General features: G+C 41.3%; 1 protein-coding gene across 1 annotated transcript; it reads left to right on the top strand.

Moving 5' to 3' along the window:
* Window positions 1–482: 482 nt before the first annotated feature.
* LOC109930711 (serine protease HTRA1-like) lies at window positions 483–25503 on the top strand. The gene is made up of 9 exons (XM_048618763.1): window positions 483–1226; window positions 10446–10545; window positions 13293–13497; window positions 14374–14568; window positions 16064–16096; window positions 20547–20661; window positions 21788–21845; window positions 22848–22943; window positions 25160–25503. Exons 1-9 carry the CDS (start codon window positions 812–814, stop codon window positions 25323–25325), a joined length of 1383 nt encoding a protein of 460 aa, XP_048474720.1. The 5' UTR covers window positions 483–811; the 3' UTR covers window positions 25326–25503.
* Window positions 25504–25661: the final 158 nt, after the last annotated feature.

Here is a 25661-nt window from a genome sequence, read left to right as displayed (position 1 = left end):
GGTCTGGCTTAATTTTTAAGACTATGCCCCTACTTCTAGATTGTCCAAACAGTGGAATTAGTTGATCTTATCTACCATTTTTTCTCCTGTTCAAGATTTTGGTTCAGAGCTGAGAGGGCCACCGACTGAACAGGAGCTGACACCCTGCACAGTCTTTCACTACTTTTCGAGAAGAGATGGCTTCTTATTTTTCCAGGAGAGCTGATCCACAAGATGTGTTGTCGCCCTGCCTGCTGTTTAGGAGGTATGCCATTCACAGGAAATCTGCAGGGTCGATTGCTTTGCTGCTGGCTGCCAATAATATCTGCACAGCTCACAAGAAGACAACAAGCACGACAGCACTCAAAGCGGTCCCTGATCCGAATTGATCTTAAACGGGCCGCTTGCAAGGGTTAAAGTTTTCTGCGAAGAATGGGCTTAATTGGAAGCATCCAATGGGTTGGGTGTAGGGGATTTTGGCACAGATTTCATTGGCTCTGCTTCTTGCCCTCCTTTCTCATAGCAACAGACGACAGCCACAAGTGACCAGAGAAAGCTGACAAGTACGAGGACTGAGTGACCAAACTGTTATCTCCGGAGGATTTTGTTTTTTTTTTCAGCGCACTATTCGTTCCAGTACATTCCTGCAAAGGTGGTGGAGGAACTGCTGGGGGCAAACTGCAATTCATTTCAGTTGCAAGGTCTGTCCTTCCGTGAGAGAGAGAGAGACGCAACAGCCTTGCTGCATTCTTTGCCCAGTTCCTCCGGGATCTGATTTTTTTTTTGCTCCTTTCGTGGCCACTTTGACCAGGTTTGCTGCCGACCGTGGACCATGTTGGGCACCGTGTTGCTACTCAGCTTCTGCCTGATGGCGGTGAACGGTAGAGTGATGAGACATGCCTGCCCCCAGGTCTGCGACCCTTCCCGGTGCCCCCCGGCCCCGGTGAACTGCTCCGAGGGCGAGGTGAAGGACTCTTGCGGTTGTTGCACCGTCTGCGCCGCGGCCGAGGGCGAAAGCTGCGGGGGGCGAGAGGACATGCACGGTGTCTGTGCGGAAGGCTTCCAGTGCATCTACTCGGCTGGCAAGCGCAAGAAGGGCACCTGCGGTTGCCCGCACAACGATGAGGTGTGTGGCAGCGATGGCCAGACTTACAGCAACATCTGCCGCCTCAAGGCTCTCAGCCGCCGGCACCAGTCCTCCAACGCGCTTCCTGTCATTCTGATCCAGAAGGGAGCCTGTGATGCAGGTATGTATGAACGCGGGCTCCTGCAGCCCATCACTGCAGGGCATCTCGTTAGTTGGAGGCCACCACTCAGAAGGAAGAGGGCTTCGGGCGAATGCCATTAGGCTGGTAATCTAGAGGCTTCGTATCATGCTCTGGGGCATGGATTCACATTACACCTGGTGAACTAACATCAACTGTCCCAAACCCTAACCTGTTCACTGATGGCACTGTGGGAATGAAATCTGCATATTTCACTTAGTCTGCTCTCCATGTGATTCCCGGCCGATCCCGCAGCAATGTGGATGACGTCTCTTTATTCATTCACGGGATGCGGGGATCACTAGCCAGGTCAACATTTGTTGCTCATCCCTATTTGTCGTTGAGAAAGTGTTGGTGATGAGTTGCTTTCTTGAACTGAAATCTTGTAGGGCCACTCCGTTGTTTGAAAGGGAGTTCCACAATTTTGACCCAGCCAAACTTAAGGAAGCAGTTTATATTTACAAGTCAACTAACCACTGATATGGCATCAGTTCAAAAGCACTTAAGGGTGGGGAACAGTTGCTAGCCTTGCAGCGTTGCTTATACAATTAAATAACATTTTTTTTGAAAAAGCACTTTCAGTCAAAAACTGACTCTTCAACCCTTTCGATTTCAAATTGTATGTCATCTTGTCAACCTAACCTTCTGCCCTTCTTTCCTCAACATAACCTCATTGCATGCTACCCTTTCGAAAACATACATGTTTGATTACAGGTATTTTCTAATCAACCTGTTCAGACATGTTATTGCACACCTCTGAATGAGATGAACTCAGGTCTCCTGGGCCTGAGGTTTGGATGCTGTTACTGCACTAGGAGGGCCCCACATAGTTGTTTGTACAGTTACATATGGGAACTTCTTTCATTCAAACATAATTTATTTTTATTCATGTAAACTTGCTCCTTCAGACTTCAATTTGTCATTTTGCCAATTGGTCACACCTTTCAATCTAGATGGAAGATCACGTTTACATTCTCCCTTTAAGTGCAAGCACCTCTTACCAAGCAGCAAAAAGTTTTCATCATTGACAACTTGCTGACAAAACTGTAAGAGAATATGAATTTTATTAGTGCAAACAAAATTTACCATCAGTCACCTGAAATTATAATTTTTAAATAATTCTTAAATGGACAATGGTTATTTGCCTCATGAAAGTTTCCGCAGAACATACAGATTTTGTGAAAGACAGTGGGAAACAAATTTAGAAAATAGAATTGACTGACCAGGCTTGCCAAGTGCTGGTCATTACAACTTCAGCAGAAATGGAAGGAAACTTTTGATGGGTGGGCATTCAAGATGGCCTTTGACAGACTCCACAAATATTCAACCACATAAAATGATAGTGATACTATTCAAGAAGTTATTGTTGACGGAATTAGTGGACATGGAAAATGTTGCCGTTCTTAAGGAAAAGTACAAAAATACCAAGACCATTGTTACAAAGGCATACCTAGGGTATCAACAGTTGTGAACGGAAGTCATAATTAAAAGGAATATGTACATTGCATTTTTGGTGCCATAATGAGAAATCAAGTATTATGCAGGAAGGAACTTGCCAGAACTTCACAAGTAAGTCACTGAAAGAGAAACTTGCACACCTTCAGAACACAGCAAGGAAAATGTGACGTCCATGACTGATCTTTAGAAAAGTCAATCACATGAACAATTCATTTTGTCATTTCTCCCCTTACTTCTCTGATAATCTTCATCAAGATGATGTCCTTTAGCCGACAGTGATTGGAAGTTATCATGTTGGTGCCAACTGAAAAATACTTCTGAAAAGCCAGAACCCACAGAATAGCCAGAGCTTTTACATGAACATGAATGGAAGAGTAACAGAACTATTAGTATTTGTTGTTTCAAAGTGGCACTTGCGAAAAAGTGCTTTGGCTGGGGATCCAGAAGATGTATCATCACTTAAGGTTAGTCAAAAATAGAATGTGAATATCACTGTAGAGTTATGTCTACATGTTACAATAGAACATAATTGCTTCCAAGTAAGTCTGAGTTTATACTCATCGGACAGTTGTGCCATTTTGAGAATATTGAGAGGAGATTTAAATGTTCAAAATCAAGAGCGAACAGGACTGGGAAGGAGAGAAACTGTTATACAGTTGCAAAGGTCACGAACCAGAGGACACAGATTTAAACGTTTTGGCAAAACAAAACATGAAGAAAATCCTTTTTGTTTAGCAAGTAGTTACCATTCATATAAGGGGTTGGTTTAGCTAGCTCGGTTAGCTGCACAGCTGGTTTGCAATGCACAGTAACACAACAATGTGGTTTCAATTTCTGTACCAGCTAAAGTTACCATGAAAGATTCTCCTTCTCAACCTATTCCCTTGCCTGAGGCATGGTGACCATCAGGTTAAACCAGTTGTCTTTTTCTAATGAGACAGCAGCCCTATGGTCTGGTAAGACTATGGCAACTTTACCGTTACCATTTCAAATGTACTGTCTAAATAGTGGGTGTTGACCGATTCAGTTGCTCGTCCCAAAAGGGAATAGGAAAAGCATCTGGAAGAAAATTTGCAGGGCTCTGAGGGGCAGTGAGATTGGCTAAACTTTCTCAGGTAGAGAGCTGGCACAGGACCAATTAGCTGAATAGACCTGTTTTGTGTTGTAACCATTTCGAATCAAATGATTATTCTAAACAAAGTCAGCATTTCCAGCAACTAAGTTTCTAAAATCCAGCACACCTGGTTGAAAACAACCACAAAAGTGATTTTGCAGCCTCCTAGTGTCAACACTGTAATGTGATTCCCAGATATATTTTTGGATCTTTTGTCAGCAGTTTTCAAAACAAATTGTTTCTTCTAAGAATCAGCTGAGTCACAGTTTGACCGTTGAGTTAGCAAGGTCTTGTTCTGCAACCTTTATTCGGCTGGCTGAAAGTAGCAGCTAAGTGTACAAGACTTAAGTGTTCAATTTTTCACCTTCCTCATGAGCCTCTGCTTCAAACTAACTCTAAGACTTGTGCCAATGTAATTTTGTCTAGAAAGAAACAAGAAATAAGGTACAACTCATCATCAATGAAGCTGTTTTCTACGGGTGTCATGAGGCTGTCGTGCAGTGGGGAGTCCTTGTGCCTCTGAGTCAGATGGTTTCGAATTACAGTCCCACTGACATGAGCACATGATGCAGGCTGATATTGCAATGTGGCAGTCAGGAAGTACTGACTTTTTGAAGAGGTTGCTAAACCATTTTACAAATGGATCCCTAGCGTTATTTTAGCAGTACAGATCCCACTGGTGTTCTGTAAAGATTTATTCCTCAAACAACACCAATTAAACAGATCATTATTGCGTTGCTGTTTCTGGAATCAGGCTGAGAAAGAAGATTTGCTTTTATAAGTACCGTTCACAATCTAACGCGTTGAATGGATAATTAAGAACTTTTAAAGTGTAGTCACTGTTGTAATCCATAAAAGAGGGCACAGAGTAGATGCATGTACAGACGAAGATGGTGAGGTCAGCTGGACATGACAACAGGTTTCGGGATTTGCCTCAGTGCACACAACTATCGCAAGATTTTGTATCCGGTGATGTCAGTATTAGTGCGTGCATTGACTGCCCCATCGTTGTTTCAAGGTAATTAGTTTTTTAAAAGTGACAGTTGATGTCCAGTCAGGAAATAATCAAATCACTTTGAATATTTGGGATCTATCGTTATTGCTCCCATAGGATGAGAGCTACTACAATAGTGGAAATACAGGTTGCAGCGAAATAACACAGGCTTGACAGACAAATACAAAACAAATCAGCAGCATGCCACTCTGTCACTGAGTTGTGAATTCATGCTGCAACATTATGATCCTGTGCATGTATACTTCTAACTACACCTGGTGGTGGCTTTGCAATAAATGCAGCCAAAGTAAAGAATTATCTGCCAGTTTGCCTGTTTGTTGGATGGTGGTTCTGGAGAGGTAAACATTGGCTCAGAGCACTGGTACATCATCCGTGGGTGAGGGATCACTTACATTAACTGAGAGGTCAGAAAAACATTAATATCTCATTAAAAAGTTTGCACTCTCTGCCTGAATACAGTTCTGCACTGGACTGTCAATCTTTTTTTTTGAAAGACACCTCTGGATTGAGATTGAATCCTACACACTTCTGACTCAAAGGGAAAGTGGCACCACTGAGCCATGACTGACACCACTGAGTACAAATTTGCTGCATGTTTCCTGCATTATAACAGAGGTTACAATTCAGAGGTACTGAATTGGTAGTAAATGACCTCTTGGGGTTGTGAATGGTGCAGTCTTCCCTCTGAGGAATATACCAGGCAAAACCAATTTTACTCTGGCCATGACAGGTGGCTGAGAATTGCAAAACATTTTTTCCATCCCATAAATGGAGCGGGGGTGGGGGGTTGGGGATGTGAAATGCTTGTCAACTGAGTCAGCAAAGTAAGCTCATTGTGTGTCAGTTGGAACAGATATTTCCATGGTATTATTTGCCCACTGGTACATGTTGAAACAGTCAGATTTGGTCACTTGCCACTTGAAGGTCTGTGAGGACCCTGTCCTGATGAAGACAGACATGATTGTCGTGAAGACATTGCCCCTCTCAGCTCACTCCCAGCCCTAGCATTCAGATCCAGCTACTGTTAACTGGACAATGGCATTGAATGTTACATGGGGGATGCAGAGATGAGGAAAACAGTGAGACTCCATCAGGAGCCATGGATCTAATTCTTGCAGTGGAACTGCTCGGTTTTCTGTCGAAGGATACGGGAGCTGGATTTTCCTCAAGAAATAACATAGCACTGCTGTATGAAAGGAATCACCACAGCTATGTCTGAATCTCTGAATAGTCAGAAATTATTGGTCAACAAGCTCGCTCCAGTGGACATAGCTCCGTGCAACAGCTGTTCTGATTGAGAAGGTCAAAACTATGAGATTGAGAAGGCTTGTTTGTTTTGGAAACTATTTTTTTTCAGTTTGTCTCATATTTAAGAATAGATCTTGAAGCTTGAGCCCCTCAGGCTGTGAATTTTCTATGAGTGTACACTGTATTTATGAGGATAAAATCTTGGCCACTGACAAAAAGTTCCACCTTCTTTTAACTTCTTTGTCTGCTGCCACAGCATTTTTCCTGAGTGTATAAACTTGTCTGACTAGGATGATGTTATGCAAGTTGGCCTTTGAAGTCATATCTTTTGTTTTTGGCTGAGTTACTGCAGATTTATAACATTTCACTTGATCAAGTTAAAAGAATCTGTTGCCAACTACCTTAACAGTTCTAATATCACAGGAGGTTGAGAAATCCCTTGAACAAGGAGGGGAAGTTGATTTAACAATTTCTCCATAACCTTAAAGGGATTTTTGAGTTTCTTTTGGGAATTTATGGACTAGACCGATTTCCAAGAGCAAAGTGCAAAAAAAAACGAGCAGCTTGTCTCCAAAGTGTATTTAGATTATATGTTCTCATCATGCTGAGCATAATTTTAAGTAAAATTTCAGCTGTTTAAATTTCCAAACATAATTCCACATCAGCAGATTAAGAATCAAACACGGCAAAATGTAAATTTTACAAATTTTACACGAATGTTTCAGCTGAACAGATTAGTTTGGATCCCAGTCTGAAAATGAATGGAATATTATTGTTGGATTTAACATTGAATACCAAGACATTACTGTGCAGTGCTGGTATACATTAATGGGACTTGAGATTAAATGTTCTGGAACAGTAACTACTTTGAGTTTAGTTCATTCTTAACTGTCATTGGATTAACCCTTTGAGAACTTAGTTTTGCAGAGTCCAACAACACATAACAAGAACCAGTTTTCCAACAGTACCTTTGAGAAATACATCTTCATAGCTGTGTCCTATAAAAATGGAGTCATGCAGTAACTTACCCCATACTGCTTTCTCAATGCCAGTCTTTGCTGCCTTTGGTTCTGAAAACTGCACAACTATTTGGCCAGCAGTGCTGCACAATCACTGTGAACATTTAAGCTGGATTGCAGAAGCAGCAAAATTACAACCATTGATGCAATTTCATTCAATTATTATTTTTAAAAGTAAAGCCCAAATAGGAGATTGTGAAAACAAAGCTCCCGAATCGGCCCAAAACTAGTGGTGTTGGCTTCTTGGCTTCATTTCCCGATCTTGACTTATGATTATTTTTGGCAAGGCTCCAATACTGAGTGAGACTCAGCCCATAAAAATAAATAGTAACTTTCCTTTACTTGACTTTAGATAAACAAAAGGAATCCAACATCTAAGTGAAGAAAGCAACAAAATACATTTCATTCATCAGGTGTTTCAACTATTCAATATGCAATAGGGAAGGAATATTTCTTTAATTTACGAAAGCTATCTCATTCACAAGCTGCTTCACAACCATCAGTTGAATCTTGTACTTTAACAAAATTATTTTTCCAGAAATTTTCTACAATCTAAGTTCATATTACTTTTTCCCCAAATCTGAATTAGTTTATATTTCTTGTCCTCCTTAGTTCCCTTACTGTCACTGATTATTCTTCCTGTTAAAGGAAATGTTCTGAAGCCTCTGCCGCTGCTTCACCACTGCTAGAAAGTCACAGTGTTATAGAGAGAGTCGTAGAGTTTTTACAGCATGGAAAATGGCTCCTTGACCCACCATGTCCTGCCAGTCAACTGTGCTGCAGGTTGATTTCCTTTAATTTTCTTACAATGTTTGGTCATCATCAATACCATCTCTTAATAGCTATTGAAAAACTGGAACTTTGAGCTTTGTGAAGAATTATGAGCATAGACCCATATTCTGAGATATATTATTGTATGAATGCTCCAAATACAGTACAAACATTCCAAACATCATTAATAAAAATGGAAAGAAACAGCAAAATGGAAGTAGAATGTTTTCAAGTACACGAAGAAAGTGTGTACATTTCTGCCTTTCTGGTGCAGACATATTTAAGCAATGGGGTGTTTGGGTTGTGCTCAAGAACTTCATGAGGTTCTTGATAATCCCACCCATTACTAACAAACTTTTAAAAGTGAACAACAGTCCTCTGCTCCACTTTGTCCCCCAGCTGTTTTGTTACAAACTGTCTCACTCTTTTAATGTCAAATAAATTTAATAAGCCAAACCAAAGTTAAAAACAGGTGAAAGGGAGCCAGCACTTAAAGGGACACTAGCAGAAATCAAAGATACAAAGAACCTGCACTGGCCCAAGTTATGCCTACCTCTTCGTAGGATACATGGAACAGTCCCTCTTCCTCCGCTACATTGGCACTATCCCCCACCTCTTCCTCCGCTACATCGATGACTGTATCGGCCCTGCCTTGTGTTCCCACGAGGAGCTTGAAGAGTGCATCAACTTTACTAACACCTTTCACCCCAACCTCAAGTTCACCTGGACCATCTCCGATACCTCTGTCTCTTTCCTGGACCTCTCTGTCTCCATTGCTTGTGACTGCCTTGAAACCGATATCTATTTCAAGCCCACCAACTCCCACAGCTACCTATACTACACCTCCTCTCATCCACCTTCCCGCAAGAATGCGATCCCCTACTCCCATTTCCTCTGTCGCGTCTGCTTCCAAGATGGGGTGTTCCACTCCCGACCATCCCAGATGTCCTCTTATTTCAAGGACCGCAACATCCCCCCCCACTTCAGTGGTCAAAAATGCTCTGAACCGCATCTCTTGCGTTTCCCGCACGTCAGCCCTCACACCCACTCCCCGCAACAAAAACAAAGACAAAATCCCCCTTGTCCTCACGTATCACCCCACGAACCTCTGGATTCAACATATCATTCTCTGCCACTTCCGTCACCTGCAATCTGACCCCACTACCAAGGATATATTTCCCTCCCCACCCCATCTGCCTTCCATAGGGACTGTTCTCTCTGCGACTCCCTTGTCTGCTCCCCACTCCCCACCAGCTCCACCACCCCTGGCACTCTCCCTGCAACCGCAGGAAGTGCTACACCTGGCCCTACACCTCCCCCCTCAGCTCCATCCAAGGAACCGAAAAAACCTTCCACATCAGCCAGGGGTTCACCTGCACATCCGCTAATGTGGTCTACTGCTCCCGATGTGGCCCACTCTACATTGGTGAGACCAAGCGGAGGCTCATAGAGCGCTTTGTAGAGCACGTGCGCTCTGTTCGCAACAAACGACAACACCTTCCAGTTGCGAACCACTTCAACTCCCCCTCCCACTCCCTGGACAACATGTCCATCCTGAGCCGCCTCCAGTGTCACAATGACGCCAACCAGAAACCGGAAGGGCAGCACCTCATATTCCACCTTGGGTGCCTACAACCCAATCCTCTCAATGTGGACTTTACTAGTTTCAAAATCTCCCCATCCATGGCCTCATCTCATGACCAACCTTCCCTCTCATCCCTGCTTCCATGACCTGACACAACCTGTCCGTCTTCTCTCCCACCCATCTGCTCCTCACACCTCACTGACCAATCCCACCACTGCCTACCTGCACTAACCTATCCCACACCATCCCACCCACCTTCCCCAGCCTCACCCCTCCTCTCTCTATTTATTTCAGAGCTCCCTTCCCCATCCGCCATTTCTGAAGAAGGGTCCCGACTCGAAACGTCAGCTTTCCTGCTCCTCTGATGCTGCCTGGCCTGCTGTGTTCCTCCAGCTCCACACCGTGTTATCTCTGACTCCAGCATCGGCAGTTCTTACTATCTTTTAGCAAAGTGCATGTTGTTTTGTAAATTAACAATGCCCTCGGCAACCAATGGTGACAGAAGGCTTGAGCATGCCTGTGGACACCGCATGCTCCCTCACAAAGACTGCTAGGCCATGAACATAATTAGGGATGACGGGCAGGCAGTCAGTCCCAATGACTCACTCAACTGCCCATTGCCTGTTTATGGCCACCTTGGTCAGGCTCAGGACCTGACTTATGAGGAGTTCCAGTGATCTGCTCGACCTACTGTGCACTGGATGGCCAAAGATTAGGAGTGTGGGGCTGAGGTGCAAATAAAAGGTGAGAATCAGTCCCTCAGAAAGTGAGAAAAGGACTACCCTTCTGATGAAGGGTCTAGGCCCGAAACGTCAGCCTCTCTGCTCCTATGATGCTGCTTGGCCTGCTGTGTTCATCCAGCCCTGCACCTTGTTGTCTCGGATTCTCCAGCATCTGCAGTTCCTACTATCTCTGATACAAATAACAATACCTAGTGAAACAAATTGTCTGTGTTATCTGTTTTTTTACTTAGTGTATTTGCTTAGTGTAGGTCACCAGCACCCAGACAGCATGCGATTCAAGTTTAACTTCATCGCAGACGTGGTGGAGAAAATTGCTCCTGCTGTGGTTCACCTTGAACTTTTTCGAAGGTAAGAGTAAAGGTTCAGCGTGTAAGACAGTCATTTTATGGACCTTTACAGTGATACAAAGAAAATACATTGGCATATAAGGATTGGTGCTGGGTCCACTGCTTTTAGACATTTGTATAAATGATTTGGATGTGAACATAGGAGGTATGGTTAGTAAGTTTGCAGATGACATCAAAATTGGAGGTGTAGTGGACAGCAAAGAAGGTTACCTCAGAGTACAACAGGATCTTGATCAGATCAGCCAATGAGCCAAGGAGTGGCAGATGGAGGGGTTTAATTTAGATAAATATGAGGTGCTGCATTTTGGAAAGGCAAATCAGGGCAGGACTTACACATGAATGGTAAAGTCCTGGGGGGTGTTGCTGAACAAAGAGACCTTGGAGTGCAGGTTCATAGTTCCTTTAAAGTGGAGTTGCAGGTAAACAGGATAGCGAAGAAGGCATTTTGGTATGTTTTAAATAAAATAAGGTGTAGAGCTGGATGAACACAGCAGGCCAGGCAGCATAAGAGGAGCAGGAAAGCTGACGTTTCGGGCCTGGACCCTTTTTCGAGGGTCCAGACCCAAAACGTCAGCTTTCCTGCTCCGCTGTGTTCATCCAGCTCTACACCTTGTTATCTTGGATACATACATGAATGGGAAAGGCCTGGAGGGATATGGGCCTGGGGCAGGTAGGTGGAACTAGTTTAGTTTGGGGTTATAGTTCACATGGACTGATTAGACCGAAGGGTCTGTTTCCTTACTGTGTATCTCTATGACTCTACATCAGGAAGTGGGAACAATGGACTTTGATATGGCTGGGAAATGGACAGAAATTTTCTGAATGATATCTTGTGAAGAAATGTATGCTCTCTTTTCCCAAAGAGCCTTCAACAAATGCATCGCACCTTAACATTGATGAGAGCTGTGGAATAATAAGCAGTGACTGTCCTTGGTAGATCAGACGTTAGTCAATCCTCATGAGAAATTGTGACTTCAAATTTCAAAAAACCTTTTGGACATTGTTAAACTCCGAGCATTCCACTAACTATGTAGCAGATGTGGACAAGACCTGGTGGTACAGCATTGGATCATTGTGATACAAGCTTGACTGACTTGTTTTGCGGTCATTTCTGTAGTTCTACATAAATGACTGCGAATGAGTGTTCAGATTTATTTGTGTCCCCTTAGCAGGAATCTCCTGAGCAGGAACAGGGTGAGTAATTCCAGCCTAGCTTCTGAAATTTGCCTCTTCCGATGCGTCAGAGTCTCAACCATGTGTAACTAAGTCACTGCATCCAGGAAAGAGAAATTTCCTACAATGGGGTTTGTATCTTCTGAACTGTCCTGCCAAAATTCACTACTCATAGTGTCAGTTCAAAAACTGATGCATTTTACAAGCTCATAACAATTATGCATAAACAATGTCATGAGAGATTATGACACAATTCAGGAGGGCAGAGACCCATGGAAGAGGAATCTCCACTCGGTACTGTGCAGTTATGTGGCTTCTAGGAGTGAAAGATTAAAACAGGAGAAAAATAGGATATTTTAAAAAAGCCTTTGTTTTATTGGTACAATTAAGTTTGTTAGTCATAATACGTAGCACCTTTAAAATGATTTTAAATTATACTTCAGGTATAATGTTTATCGTCAACCTCTCAAGGATAATGCAAGATAGGCAATAAATGCTGGACTGCTAGTGGTGTCTGTATTTCAGGAAACATTTTATTTAAGTGGAAATTTGGAATAAAAGGTACTTGACTGGATTGCATGGTTGGAAATCATATCCTTCAAAGAATATTGATTGGAGATTAAATGATGAGAGTTCCGAAAATTAGCCCAACCAGAGTCAAGTACAATATTTGAAATGGTAAGTATTTCCAGGACAGTACTTGAAACAACTGTTAGTTAATCACTTTCTATGATTCACTATGATAGATATCATGCAAGCAAAACATATTTAATGATGGAATAAATAATTCATATGCATTTGAAATGATCAACCTAGCTGTACACAGAGAGTAGGTTTTTGGTTCTCGTATCTTTTCAGACCTCCACATAACTTAATATATGTGCCTCTTCATTAATTTATTTTGCCCAGACCAAAGACTTATGTCAAAAATACAAGCTCCTGCTGTAATTTTCCCTGAATCATTTGAAAATATTCCATCTACATAAATGGTTACCGTTGCTTAATTCGAAGCTGCTTCTCTCAACCAAAACACTTTGACTGTTCTTGAATCCTTTCAGAACTGGTTCTCTTCCAGCCTGTTTTTCTATACTTAGAGTTAGTGGAGCTTCTACCCATGTTAATTACATAACAAAAGTCATAACATTCAAACATTTGCAATTGTTGATAACTGACATTTTCTTCTGTCATATCTCCCGCCACCTTGTTTATCTTCAAAAGCTTGTTGGTCTAAGATGCAAAGAATTTTGATTATTAACGTTGAACTCTCCAGGATGTCCAAAGTGTGGAAGTTGGCCATTTTATTCATTCTATACCAGCATTCTGAATAGTTCCCCAGGTGGTCTCATTCTTTTCTCCCATTGTCTTTTAAATGGTACTTTTTCATGGATCAAACATCACGAAAAGAAATTAAGATTTCCTCATAAGAATAAGTTCTGATGAAAAAAGTTGTATCTAACCATGAACAGTTAATATTTGAGACAGTAAGCTACTACGTTAGAGTACACTGACCATACTGTAAAAACTGCTCCATACTTTGCCAACTGTGTTCTGTTATTATTACCTGTTACCATGCAGGATGCCCTTCAGTAGCCGTGAAATCTCTGTGGCAAGTGGCTCAGGGTTCATCGTATCAGAAGATGGTCTAATTGTCACCAATGCACACGTACTCAGCAATAAACAGAAAATAAAGGTGGAGTTGAAAAATGGAGAAGCTTATGAAGCAAAGGTCAAAGATGTTGACCAAAAGTCAGATATAGCATTAATTAAAATACAACCAGATGTAAGTTCCTTAAGTTACCTTCTTCTGCACCTACCCCTCTCCCCTACCTCCTAGTAATCGTGTGCAATGTTTATCATGCCTTAGTTTTTGTTTAAACAAAGAATTGCTTTGCTCTGCAAATACCCTTTCAGCTTCAAAGACGAGAATGTTGGCCAGTTTGGCTTTCAGTTGGGCATAAAGTGAAATCTTTGCAAATGCAAAATAAGAGAGCCAACTTGGAGGCAGTTGACTCACAAGGAGTTGGAACACGTCTTTTTGCAATTGAGACTTTGGATTCAAACCCAGACTAAACCACAGAGATGATGGTTTCCCGTTCTTATGATTTACTTAATTCAGTTTTCTTTCTTTCTCCGCTTCAATATGCAGGTTAACAATTCACAAATTAAGACAATTATGGTGAAAGCTATGCAGGTTTTGGACAGTGTTGTCAGGGAAAAACTGCCTCCACTGGCAGAAGGGTCAAAAGTCATAGAAACAGATTTAATATAACTAGCAAAATAACCAGAGGGGAAATTAATATTTTTTGAATAGTGAATTGTTATGATCTGTAATGGTGGTAGATGCAGACTGAGTGCTGACTTTCAAAAGGCAATTTGATACTTACTTGAAAAGAGACTTTTGCAGAGCTATGTGGCAACTGCAGGGGAATGGGGATTAATTTAGAAACTGTTTGAAAGATTTGGCACAGGCTTGATAAGGTCAGCAGCCTCCTCTGTATTTTCAGATTCTATCAATGTTCTCGAATCAGTAGTTAATTTGATTATATTGGCTCTCTTTTATATAAAACTGCATTTCTTTAACGTAAACTATTTGATTCTCTATGCTTATGAAATTGGAAATGTGAGCATTAATTACATTTTTTTTGTCTGTGAATAGAACCCTTTACCTGTGCTTTTGCTAGCACGCTCTTCAGATCTCAGACCAGGAGAGTTCGTGGTGGCGATTGGCAGTCCATTTTCATTGCAGAATACAGTGACAACAGGGATTGTCAGCACCACTGAGAGAGGAGGCAAAGAGCTTGGTCTCAAAGATTCTGATATGGACTATATTCAGACAGATGCCATAATCAATGTAAGGTCAAAGAGTGCAAACAAATAAGATATAAAAATCTATATGGACAGCTAGTTGTAAAATTGTTGTTAAATTTTGATAAGGTGAAATGCTGAGCTTTTTCTGAAGTAATAATTTCTGTGAATCCAATTGACTCTTTGTCCAATGGACCTTGCCTGACAAATAGGTAACTCAATGTATCAGCGATGAATCTTTTAAAAATATGTCCTTCATGACTGTGTTCCAACAAAATCAACAAAGAACTTTGGCAACAGTAGAAGAGCCTACAATCGTGCCACAGTAGATAGAGAGCAAGGTGTAATGAAGATGCAATGATCTGTACAGTTAATTAATGAGAAAAACATGTTTAGTACACACTGCAGAATCTTGTTTCTTACAGTAATACTAATTTTCAAATGAATAAATTGAGATCCAGTTACTTTTATCTCAAACCGAAAAGAGAGGCAACTTGCAATTATGTAATGCCTTTAACATAGTGCAGTTTCTCTTGCCATTCCACATAAAATAAAATTTGACATTGAGCCACCTATGAAATCTTAGCTCAGGTAACCAAAAGCTTGGTCAACAAGGTAAATTTTCAGGAATATCATCAAGGAGGAAAGAGAGGTGAATGAAGGGAGTAAACATGGAATTCCAGAGCTTAGCATGTAGACAGCTGAAGGCACGATCAGGAATGGTGAAGTGATTAAAACTGGTGATACTGAAGAGGCAGGAGTTGAAAGAATGCAGATCTCTCAGAGGATTATGGAGTTGAAGATGATGACAAAGATAGGAAGAGTTAGAGCCATGGAAAGATTTGAAAATGAGGATGAGAATTTGTTTACCAAGGCATTCTTGAACTGGTCGGCTAATAAGTACAGAAGTGATCTGTGAATGGGGATTTGGTGTGAGTTAAAACATTGGCAGTAGAGCTTTGGATGATCTCAAGTTTATGGAGGAATGCTGCGTGGCCAGGAAAATAGCAATTGTTTTCAAAAATGGTACCATTGTAAAAGTAGAGATAAATTAATTCATGGTGGGGAAATTGTGCAAGCTTTCTGATAAGCTCAACCAGTTTTCAAGGGTTGTTTTGTCCTGGACTGCAAAAGAAAATGAAGCCTGTTATTGGGAAGCTTATTAAAGAGTACAGAAATTTTAAAATTATCTAACTAGGTTGCCTTGCAAAAATGGCAAATTATAGAATGGTGGCCTGCGCAGACAGTAGATTAGTTCTTTTCATGGGCTACTTTAAGATATTATTCTGGAGCTTTCATTCGCTGTGTGTTATTAGCTCTATGAATATTGTCATTTCTTGCAAATATTACAGACATTGAGAAAGACTTTGTATCATTCAATGTATGGCAGACAAGAGTGCTTTTCCAGTGTTCAACATTACAATTTTAAAATTTGTGTACTAAAGTTCTCAATTTAAAAATACTTGAATCAAAGATGTCTTTGGATAAAGAATTAATAATTTAAAATCATGCCTTGTGAACATGTTCCATTTTTATTACAGTATGGAAACTCTGGAGGACCACTTGTCAATCTGGTGAGCAGCAGTTTAACATATATTTTTGAATTAATAGTTTGTAAAAAAGACCTCTTTTTGTTCAAAGTTGTGAACTCTTGAACAGCTCATAATATTCTGGGGTCTGTTAGTTTTGAAATTAATCCTTTCTACTCAGAAATACAGGGACAGTAAAAATGGAGGTTATATTTCATGAAGAAATTTATACGGTTAGAATTTTGGACAAAGTATCCACAAGAACTTGAACACTATTTAACTTCTGGTGAAAAAGAAATGCTTATAATATTATGCTGCCAATGTCTGACACTGACACTTGAAGCTCGAAAATAATTTGCTCATTTGTTATGGAACTGAAGGAGTTGTTTACAGCACATGGAGTTAAATTAAAATGCACAATAAGCTTTATTTTCAATCAGAACTTAGCTGTTTTTGGATAAGTGGAAATGTTAACTTGAATTTTCTGGTTTGATATGGTGCGTGTGGCCCCAATTATCTCCACTAATTCTCTTGGAGCCACATATGTTGAAGTAGACCAGCTGCTAGACTTGTGGTGAAAAATTATTTTGTTCAGGCAAGGGACTGCTGAGAGTAAATAGGTGAAAATCACATTGTGACAGAACACACTTAGATTTGCAGCTGTCAGCATCATTTGGACATGTATCATTCCAATGAGATTGGCACATGAAATATGGCACAGATATTCATGTTTTCAAGCTCAGGGGTTACAAGATGAGTAGTGCTTGATAGGCACAAGAGTAGTTCATGCAGCCCTTTAAGCCTGTTCTGCTATTCAATGAGATCTCTATCTCAACACCACTTTACCACATCATCCGCATTGGCTCTCTTCTCCCTTAGTATCCAAAGCACAATCGACCTCTGTCAGGATCAGGGCCCAGGATGGCCGTGCATCAAGGTCCAATAACTCCGGTGGCTGTAAGGGCAGCCACTGTGCCTGGGCCGGAGAGTGAGGCCTATTCTGTTCATGTCTTGGAAGCAGGACACCGCTATGCTCAGGTTAGCGTTGGAGAGTGCCGTGTTGGAGCTGGAGCGATGGTCAGGGCCATTACGCTTAGGTCAGGGGAGGGGTCACTCTGATCACTGAGGAGTGGAGCGGCTGTTGTGCTCAGGTTGATGGTGGGCTTGGGGGCAGAAGCAAATGCTAGTGCCTGAGATTTCAGCCCCTAGTCCTGATCAGGACTGGATTTTTGCAACTCTTTGAGAATTCTACAAGTTCAGAATCCTATGGTGTCATGAAATTTCTCATCATGTGTGTCGTAGATGGTTGATTCCTGTTTTTGTAATGGTGATTCCCAAGCTTTACATTTTACAAAAAACTTCTTTCTATCATTTATTCTCGGGCATGCATTCCAATATAACTATGCAGCCAACCCAACAACTAAAATCTCATCTTGCCTATTAAGTTTGAAATAGCACTCTTTGAGTTTCTCCTTATAAGTCACTCCTATAAGTGAAGAAGTAATGAACCACAGAAACAAGAATCCATTTGGAGTCCATGCAGTTAGCCTCGCTGAATCAGGGCACCACAGAGGGTGCCATATGTGTTCGATGTATACTCCGAACTGGGAACTGTGTCACTTCATGTAAAGCACCAGCAGTAATGCTGCTGATTTTCCCAGTTGTGTGAAACTTGCATAAGAAGCATTTCTTGTTTAATTTTTTGGAATTCAGGCCTGATTTTGTGGAAGTGAAAATGTGTGGTGTGTGGTAGGAGAGCTCTCAATCACAAAAGTAATTGACAGTCCCTACCAGCGATTGGCTTTACCTTTTGGAATTTTATCAGTAATGGCATTAAATTATCCTGTTACTCTACTTGTGCCCTGATGTGAGGTCATTGTTGGATTTGAGCGGTAATGTTCCCAACAGATGATCCTCCATCATTGGCTTGCCAGCTTGATGAGGTAATTGCAACTGTGGCAATGGATCCTGATATGAATCCTCCCATTTCAAAGGAGATCTGATAAAGCAGCACTCCAATTTGAACAGGTGGGAAAGCAGCAGTTGTGTGCTGCACTGAAGTACACGCTTTCCCACGGGAGGAAGAGTCATCTAGGCAGCTATTACTCACTTCCTGCTCTCCAAATTAAAAGGATCATTTTTCGAACTTCTGTTTTGCAAAGGTGACCATGGGTATAGAGAAATTTTTTTTAAGCCTGCTGAAGTATCATTGGCCCATTTCCAATGAAGCTAACCGTCAGCATTCATTACTTCTTGGAAGTGCAGTAAGTTTCCAAAAGTTATGTTGGTATCTCGCCCATAGGCTAAATGATGGAATCTGCTGTTATCCACTGGTCTATTGATAATGAAAGTAGATGCTTTGTGAATGAGAGATTGTTCAGCACTTACCAAGAACTCTAAGTACCAATAGCAAAGTTATCAGGTAGTGACAGAAGAGCCACAAATCAAATATTTTGGTTGCTAAACTGTGACTGCTGGCAGTGGCTTATATTGTTAATTATTTATAACCTTCCATCTCATCCCAAAAAAAATTCTTTCTTAGAACAGTTTCACTCTTCTGAAAATTCTCTTTATTCACAAGTAATTCTACAGGTTTTGTCACAATTTACAACTTCCTCTGTTTCAACAAAAGGAGTTGCATTTATATCATGCCATTAACAACCTCAAGGTATCTGAAGTACTTTTACAGCCATTGAAATCACTATTGCAGTTTAAAGAACAAGGCAGCTATGATACGATCTATGATATGAACAGATATATAAAGACTTTCACTGATGTTGCTTGAGGGCCAAACACAAGAAGGAAGTATCCTGAATTTTTTTGCAATTGTGGTCATGGATCTTATATGTGTGAGAGCGCATAAGAGACTTGTGCTTCATGTCATCATAATACAGCACCTCCAACACTGATGTCCTTCCTCAGCACTGGACAACAAGTGTCAGCTTTGCTTCACAGCTCTAGTCTTTGTATGGGATTTAAACACATAATCCTTTGAATTCAAAAGATTACAGTGACACGGTGGCTCAGTGGTTAGCACTGCCACCTCACTGCACCAGGGACCCAGGTTAAGTTCCAGCCTCAGCAACGGTTTGTCTGGAGTTTTCACATTCTCCCCGTGTCTACGTGGTTTTCTTCCACAGTCCAAAGATGTGCAGGTTAAGTGTATTAGCCATGATAAATGCAGAGTTACAGGGATAGGGTGGGAGGGTTGGGTCGGAGCGGGATGCTGTTCAGAGGATTGGTGTGGACTCAATGGGCTGAATGGCATGCTCTCACACTGTAGGAATTCTGTGACTCAAGGAGAGAACATTACCACAGCTGGCAATGTCACATATCATGCAGAAAGACAGTTTAGGATGCTTTGTGAAGCGGTGGGCAGCTAATCAACTCTGCCTGGTTGAAGAAAAGGCTTTTGAAGCAAATGAGTACAGGTCAATGAGTGGGGCAAACTGGCAGCAATAGCAGCAGCAGTCATGCGATGCAGTGTGGGGAGGAGAAGATTAATTCGTATCAGAGGGTGAATGCAACAATTAGCTTGACAGGATGCAATCCTCAACAAAGAATGAATCTTCAGTGCTCTTGGGCATTTTCTTTCAAGTAGAATGACATCTTGGCTGTTCCTATGTGTTTTGGAACAACATTTACTGAACAACATTCGTCAAGAATTAATGACACCGAGGACATGATATTTACAGGGAGAGTATAGGGAGGGGGCTTGTTTGCTGAAGGGAAAACTGGAAGGAGGTACTTCCCCCAGCAGCTGCTTAATTTAATGGGAGGACACAATTAATTTTTTTTAAAATCTGTTTCCTGACAGCAGCCAGCCAGGTTGAAAGGCAGACTGGCAGGAAGCTGTGCCTGCCTGAGATCACAGTGAGGGATTACAAGGAAAGAATCATAGATTTGGATGAAGAGGACAGATTCTCATGAATTTGGGGGAGAGGAAAGAAGGGGTCAAGGAGAAAAGGGAAGGACAACGATGGCAGGGCCTGAGAGATTGGGAGGGTGTTTAATTTCACAAGAGATAACCAGCTTTGTTTGCTAGACCAGAAGGATTGGAGTTCTGGGTTCAGGAGGGGTGTAGAGGCAGAACTTCAGTGTCTCCTGACCAACAGATTGCTCTGGAAAAGCACTGGCCTCTTCCATGCAGAACTTCTTGCTGCTTAGTTTCCTCAGGCAGGTAGCATGAAAGTTGGAGCAAAGGAAAATATCAGATGCACACAACCTCTTATTAGTATTTAAATGACAGAATCACCTGTTCAGAGTTGGTTGGTTACTCACTGCCACTCTTGTCCTGAACACACCTCGGTTTACACTCAAAGTGGACTGGTTTGGTTTGGGGTTTAAAATATTTTGTTATTTCACTTCATAAACCATCCCGAACGTATTCTTTGGGGTTAAAATTTCCCTCCAAGTATCAAATGTGCAACACATTAAGCATTTTGCCAGACAATTTAATTAAATGTCTTTTGTCATCAATTATTTTACACTGTAGGACGGTGAAGTCATTGGCATTAACACACTTAAGGTGACAGCTGGGATATCTTTTGCAATCCCTGCAAAAAGAATTCAGCAGTTCCTTGCAGAATCTCATGACCGCCAGCTGAAAGGTATGAGACAGAAAATTAATCACACATTTATGACTAAAACCAGACTGCTGGTTGGACTTTTATATTGCACACTGTTGGTTGTTTCTATTGGTACATCTTCAAGGAGACCCACTGTGAGGTGAAAAAACCATCAACTGCTTTTCATTATGAGAACAGCTAAATCAGCAGAAAGGACAGAACACAGCTCTGCATTTCAGTGGTGTGTTACTCATGTTTTAAAAAGAATTCCACAGAAAGTGTGAGTCATTTTCTTTTTCAACCCAATCTCTCAAGTTACTGTTAACCCATTGTTCAGTCAATACACGACCTATTGTCACTGAACTAAACAGATAACAGATAACAGATAACAGAAAGAAATCTGTATAGATCCATAGAGGCAGCCCGGTGGCTCAGTGAAAGGGCAGCATGGTGGCTCAGTGTTCAGCACTGCTGCATTACAGTACCAGGGACCCAGGTTTGATTCTGGCCTCGGTCAACTGTCTGTGTGGAGTTTGCACGTTCTCCTCGTGTCTACGTGGGTTTCTGCCGGGTGCTCTGGTTTCCTCCCGCAGTCCAAAGATGTTTTTATTAGGTGGATTGTCCATATTAAATTACCCACAGTGTTTAGGAATATGTAGGTTAGGTTCGTTAGCTATGGGAAATGCAGGTTTAAGGGGATGGGTCTGTATGCTCTTTGGAGGGTCGGTGTGGACTTGTTGGGCCAAATGGCCTGTTTCCACACTTTCGGGTTCTATAATCTAATCCTTCATTTAACTCCTTGTTTGCGCTGAAACAACTAGTCTCAGTCATTCTAGCACTAGGATAAGGCAGATACAGTCACAAGTTAACAAGAATGGGGGAAATGGAATCAAGGATACAACCTCTTAGCCAACACTCAGCAGGTCCAGTGGAAAATTGCATTTGAGAAAGAGGTCAAACATAGCTGTGACATTTCCCACATCTACCTCCCACCAACAAATACTTCCCAGTACCTCAAGTCTGGATTGCTTGAGGTAAGTATCACTGTTGGTGGTGTGGGTCAGAATCCAAATTTGAATGAATATTGTCATAGTTCCTATGTTGTATGTTCCAATAAGTAGGCATAATCCTCTATCCTAAATGTACCATTCTGGTTTTATACCAACAGAAAACTCTTCACCAAAGAAAAAATATATGGGAATAAGAATGGTAGCACTTACACCAAGGTAAGTATTATGTACAGCATTCATGCAGTCATTAAGCTTGTTATAAGACTTTGTTTTGGAGGAAGTATCTATTTAAGGTCCTTGCAAAGATTTGTAGCTCGGGTTGTTGATGGGGTTGTTGGCTTGCTCGCTGAGCTGGCTGCTTATCGTATAGACGTTTCATCACCATGCCAGGTAACATCATCTGTGCAGCCTCCGATGAAGTAATGTTGTTCTACTCCGCTTGGAATTTATATGATCCGGTCTGTTAAGTTGGGTTGTGTCATTTCCGGTTCTGTTTGTATATGGGGTCTAATTCCACACGTTTGTTGATTGCATTACGGGTTGAAAACCTGGCCTGTAGGAATTCCCGTGTGTGTCTGTGGTTGGCTTGAGCTAGAATGGTATGACAAACACTCACAAGAACCAAAGACCCCATACCATGACATGCAGGACCAACATACCAACATTACAAAATACCTTGCAATGACTGCAACAAACATTACATCAGCCAGACCGGAAGGAAACTAGGCATCCGGGTACACAAACACCAGCTAGCAACAAAACGACACAACAAACTTTCTCTCATCTCAGTGCACCCAGACAATGAAGGTCATCAATTTATACCATAAATACCAAGCGGAGAGGCTGCACTGATGATGTTACCTAGCATGGTGATGAAACGTCTGTATGATAACGGGGCAGCTCGGCAAGCAAGCCAACAACCTCAGTAATCCATGAATCCAAACATATCTATGAGTATAATGTGTCTGTTTGATCAGGAGTGTTACTGATGAACTGGGACAAGCTTGAAACAATCACCAAGTGAGACAATGCCACATTATCATGAGGAAATGTACAATATGTATGGTTTTGCAACCATGTTGGCTTTTATCCTACTCACTGCAAAGATGAAGCATTTAAAGTTATGCTGGATTTGACTGTGACGCAATGCTGTCAGATTTCAATGCATGCAGTTTACAGTTACAGAAATCACAGCAGGCAAATGATTTTCTGTTTCAGTCTCTTGCGTGACCTGAAAATGCGTGACAAAGATTTTCCTGATGTTTCTGCTGGGGTTTACATATTTGAAGTAATTCCGGCAACACCTGCTGCAAGGTATGAGATATAAGACGAGTGGTACGATGGGGGAATCTGCTGGGTTTTTGAAATCCATATTTTTTTGTTGCATTCAATTGCACAGCAAATAAAACAGTATTCATTAGATACTGAATGCCCATGTCAACACACCTAATCCTCTCCTGTCTGTGGTACATCGTTAGAGGGAAGTTAGTTTAGAATGGAACTGCAAAGGCTTTTCACACCATGTTACAAAATTAATTCCATTAGAGTTTAGGTCACTTTCTGACTGTCGAAGCGGTGGGCAACTTTTGTACCACTTCAGATAAACCTAGATACTGCTGTTGTGCAGAGTACATCTTCCCACTTTACTGCTTGATTCCATGTTCCAACTGATGGTAATAAGGCAAAATTCGAGAATTCAATTCAGCTAATTTTGACCATCATTCATTCAAACTCTCGATATTTCAATTGCAGCCAACATTGGAGAAGACTAAAAAAATACGTAATGTTTAGAACAGACAAGAGCTTCATGTGATTCATGAAGCATTTTCTGCATAGTCATTGGGGTACAAGTAAAAAATAAAGTGTGGGGCAAAATGAATTTTAGCAGTGGCTAAAGTTCTCAGACTAATTTCCACCATTTCTGTTGCCAGTTGGATCATGCTTTTGCCAGTTTCAAATACTGCAATCTGAATAAAAAATCTCCATGGTCAACAGGGCAGTTCCATAGAGTCAGAGTAACACAGCATGGAAACAGGCCCTTTGGCCCAAACTGGTCCATGCTGCCCATGGTGCCCACTCAGCTAGTTCCAATTGCCTGCATTTGGTCCATATATCTCTAAACCCTTCCCATCCATGTACCTATCCAAATGTTGTTTAAATGTTGCTATTGTACCTGCCTCAAACACTTTCTCTGGCCACCCATTTCATATACACAGTACTCTCTGCGTGAAGAAGTTGCCCCTTAGGTCCTTCTTAAATCTTTCCCCTCTCATCTTAAACCTATGCCCTCTAATTTTCAATTCCCCATCCCTGGGTGAAAAAGACTATATGCATTCATCCTATCTTTGCCCCTCATGATCTTATACACCTCAATCAGGTCACCCCTCATTCTTCTACATTCCAAGGAATAAAGTCCTATCCTGGCCCCATTCTCTCTATATAACTCAGGGCTACTAGTCCTGGTAACATCCTCATAAATCTTCTTTGCGCACTTTCCAGTTTAAGTGTGTCTTTCCTATAACAGGGTGACCAAAACTGCGCACAATACTCCAAGTGTGGCCTCACTAATGACTGATACAACTGTAACATAACGTTCCAAATCCTATACTCATTGCCTTGACCAATGAAGGCCAGCATGCTAAATGCCTTCTTCACCACCCTGTCCACATGTGATGCCATCTATCCATTCTTGCTTTGGAAGGTGCAGCCTAAATAGTCTGGCTGGTGTAGGGTGTTAGAAGCTTCCCTTTCTTGTTCCTAGATCTGGGTTCAAATGTACCCCAGACTAATTTAAATGTCCACTGTGTGCCGTCTGTGGAGGATCTGGTTTTCCATTCTCATTTCAATTCCACTGTGAGCATTATTGTTCCTGGAGTAATGGGTCAATTTCAAAGTTTTGGACTGAGATGTGTAATTCGGATTTAGCAGAGAGAACTTTACTGTGACCTGAGATGCAAAATGATGGACCAATTTCTCAGCTGCACTTGCTGGCACTAAACACTCAATGAGCACCTTTTTTGTTTTGAAGTAAAAGTGTTGACTGTTTTCAGTGTTTGCTAAAGAGTACTGTGCTAGCAGGTAATTCCTCCCTGTCCTCCACTACAATGAAGCCTTAACTCAGTTAAACAATAGCAAATGAATACTTGAAATATTAATTGCTGTCTTTTCTAATTGCTCCATTGATTCACCTTCATGACACCATTGTGCTGTGCAAAAACAGGACAGAGGTGATTTTCCTGTGTGAAATGGCTTGTTTTCCAAGGTAACAGATTTTACAGTGGGTTAATCAACAGTCTGGCCACTGGCCTTCAGATAACATCACTTATCTCATTGAGTGGTCAGGTCAGCCACGATCTTACTGAATTGCAAGTAGGCTCAAGGGGTTGAGTGGCCGATTTCTGCTCCTACTTTGAATGCTGTTTCATGTGTTTGGTCCCTTTTGTATAATTTGCTTTTATAGTCACTTTTGGAACTTTGTATATTATTGGACAAATGCATTTCCATAATTCTTGAAAATTCTTCATTTTCAGTGCTGGTTTAAGAGACCGTGACATCATTATCAGTATCAACGGACAAACAATCACATCTTCAGAACAAGTGAGCGAAGCGATTAAAAACAGTGACACCCTGGGGCTTGTTGTGCGTCGTGGAAATGAAGACTTGATGATCACCGTAGTACCCGACATAATTAATTAGAAAAAATTGTTTTTTTTTAAAAGAAAAGAATATTGCAGACCATTGTAATCAGATTTAAATGTGATTACTTGAATATTTTATTTTACCAGTAGTCTCTTAAAAAGAAACCAAGTGTCAATTGTCATGGTTAGGGGCTTTGTAGGTATAAATAAAAATGATGAAATATATTATCACCTCATTTTAAAGATTTATAGTTACTCAGACTTTCAAATGGAGCATAACACAATTCTATTCTGTTGCATATCCTCCATTTTGAATAATATTTATTTCCCTGTAACAACTGTAGTTCAGGATGAAAAAACAAGCTCCCAAACTGACTGAAATTCACGAATTTGA

The sequence above is a fragment of the Rhincodon typus genome, chromosome 40 (genome assembly GCF_021869965.1).
Source record: "Rhincodon typus isolate 14 chromosome 40, sRhiTyp1.1, whole genome shotgun sequence".
NCBI classification, from domain to species: Eukaryota; Metazoa; Chordata; class Chondrichthyes; order Orectolobiformes; family Rhincodontidae; genus Rhincodon; species Rhincodon typus.
Note: the sequence above shows the minus strand (reverse complement) of the source record. Positions and strands in the feature narration are given on the sequence as shown.

Excerpts from the sequence above, each read along its gene's own strand:
- LOC109930711 (XM_048618763.1), top strand. The coding sequence starts at position 812 with ATGTTGGGCACCGTGTTGCTACTCAGCTTCTGCCTGATGGCGGTGAAC. Across the intron at positions 1,227-10,445 it reads GAAGGGAGCCTGTGATGCAG|GTCACCAGCACCCAGACAGC; the intron begins GTATGTATGAAC and ends TGCTTAGTGTAG. Across the intron at positions 22,944-25,159 it reads CCGGCAACACCTGCTGCAAG|TGCTGGTTTAAGAGACCGTG; the intron begins GTATGAGATATA and ends CTTCATTTTCAG.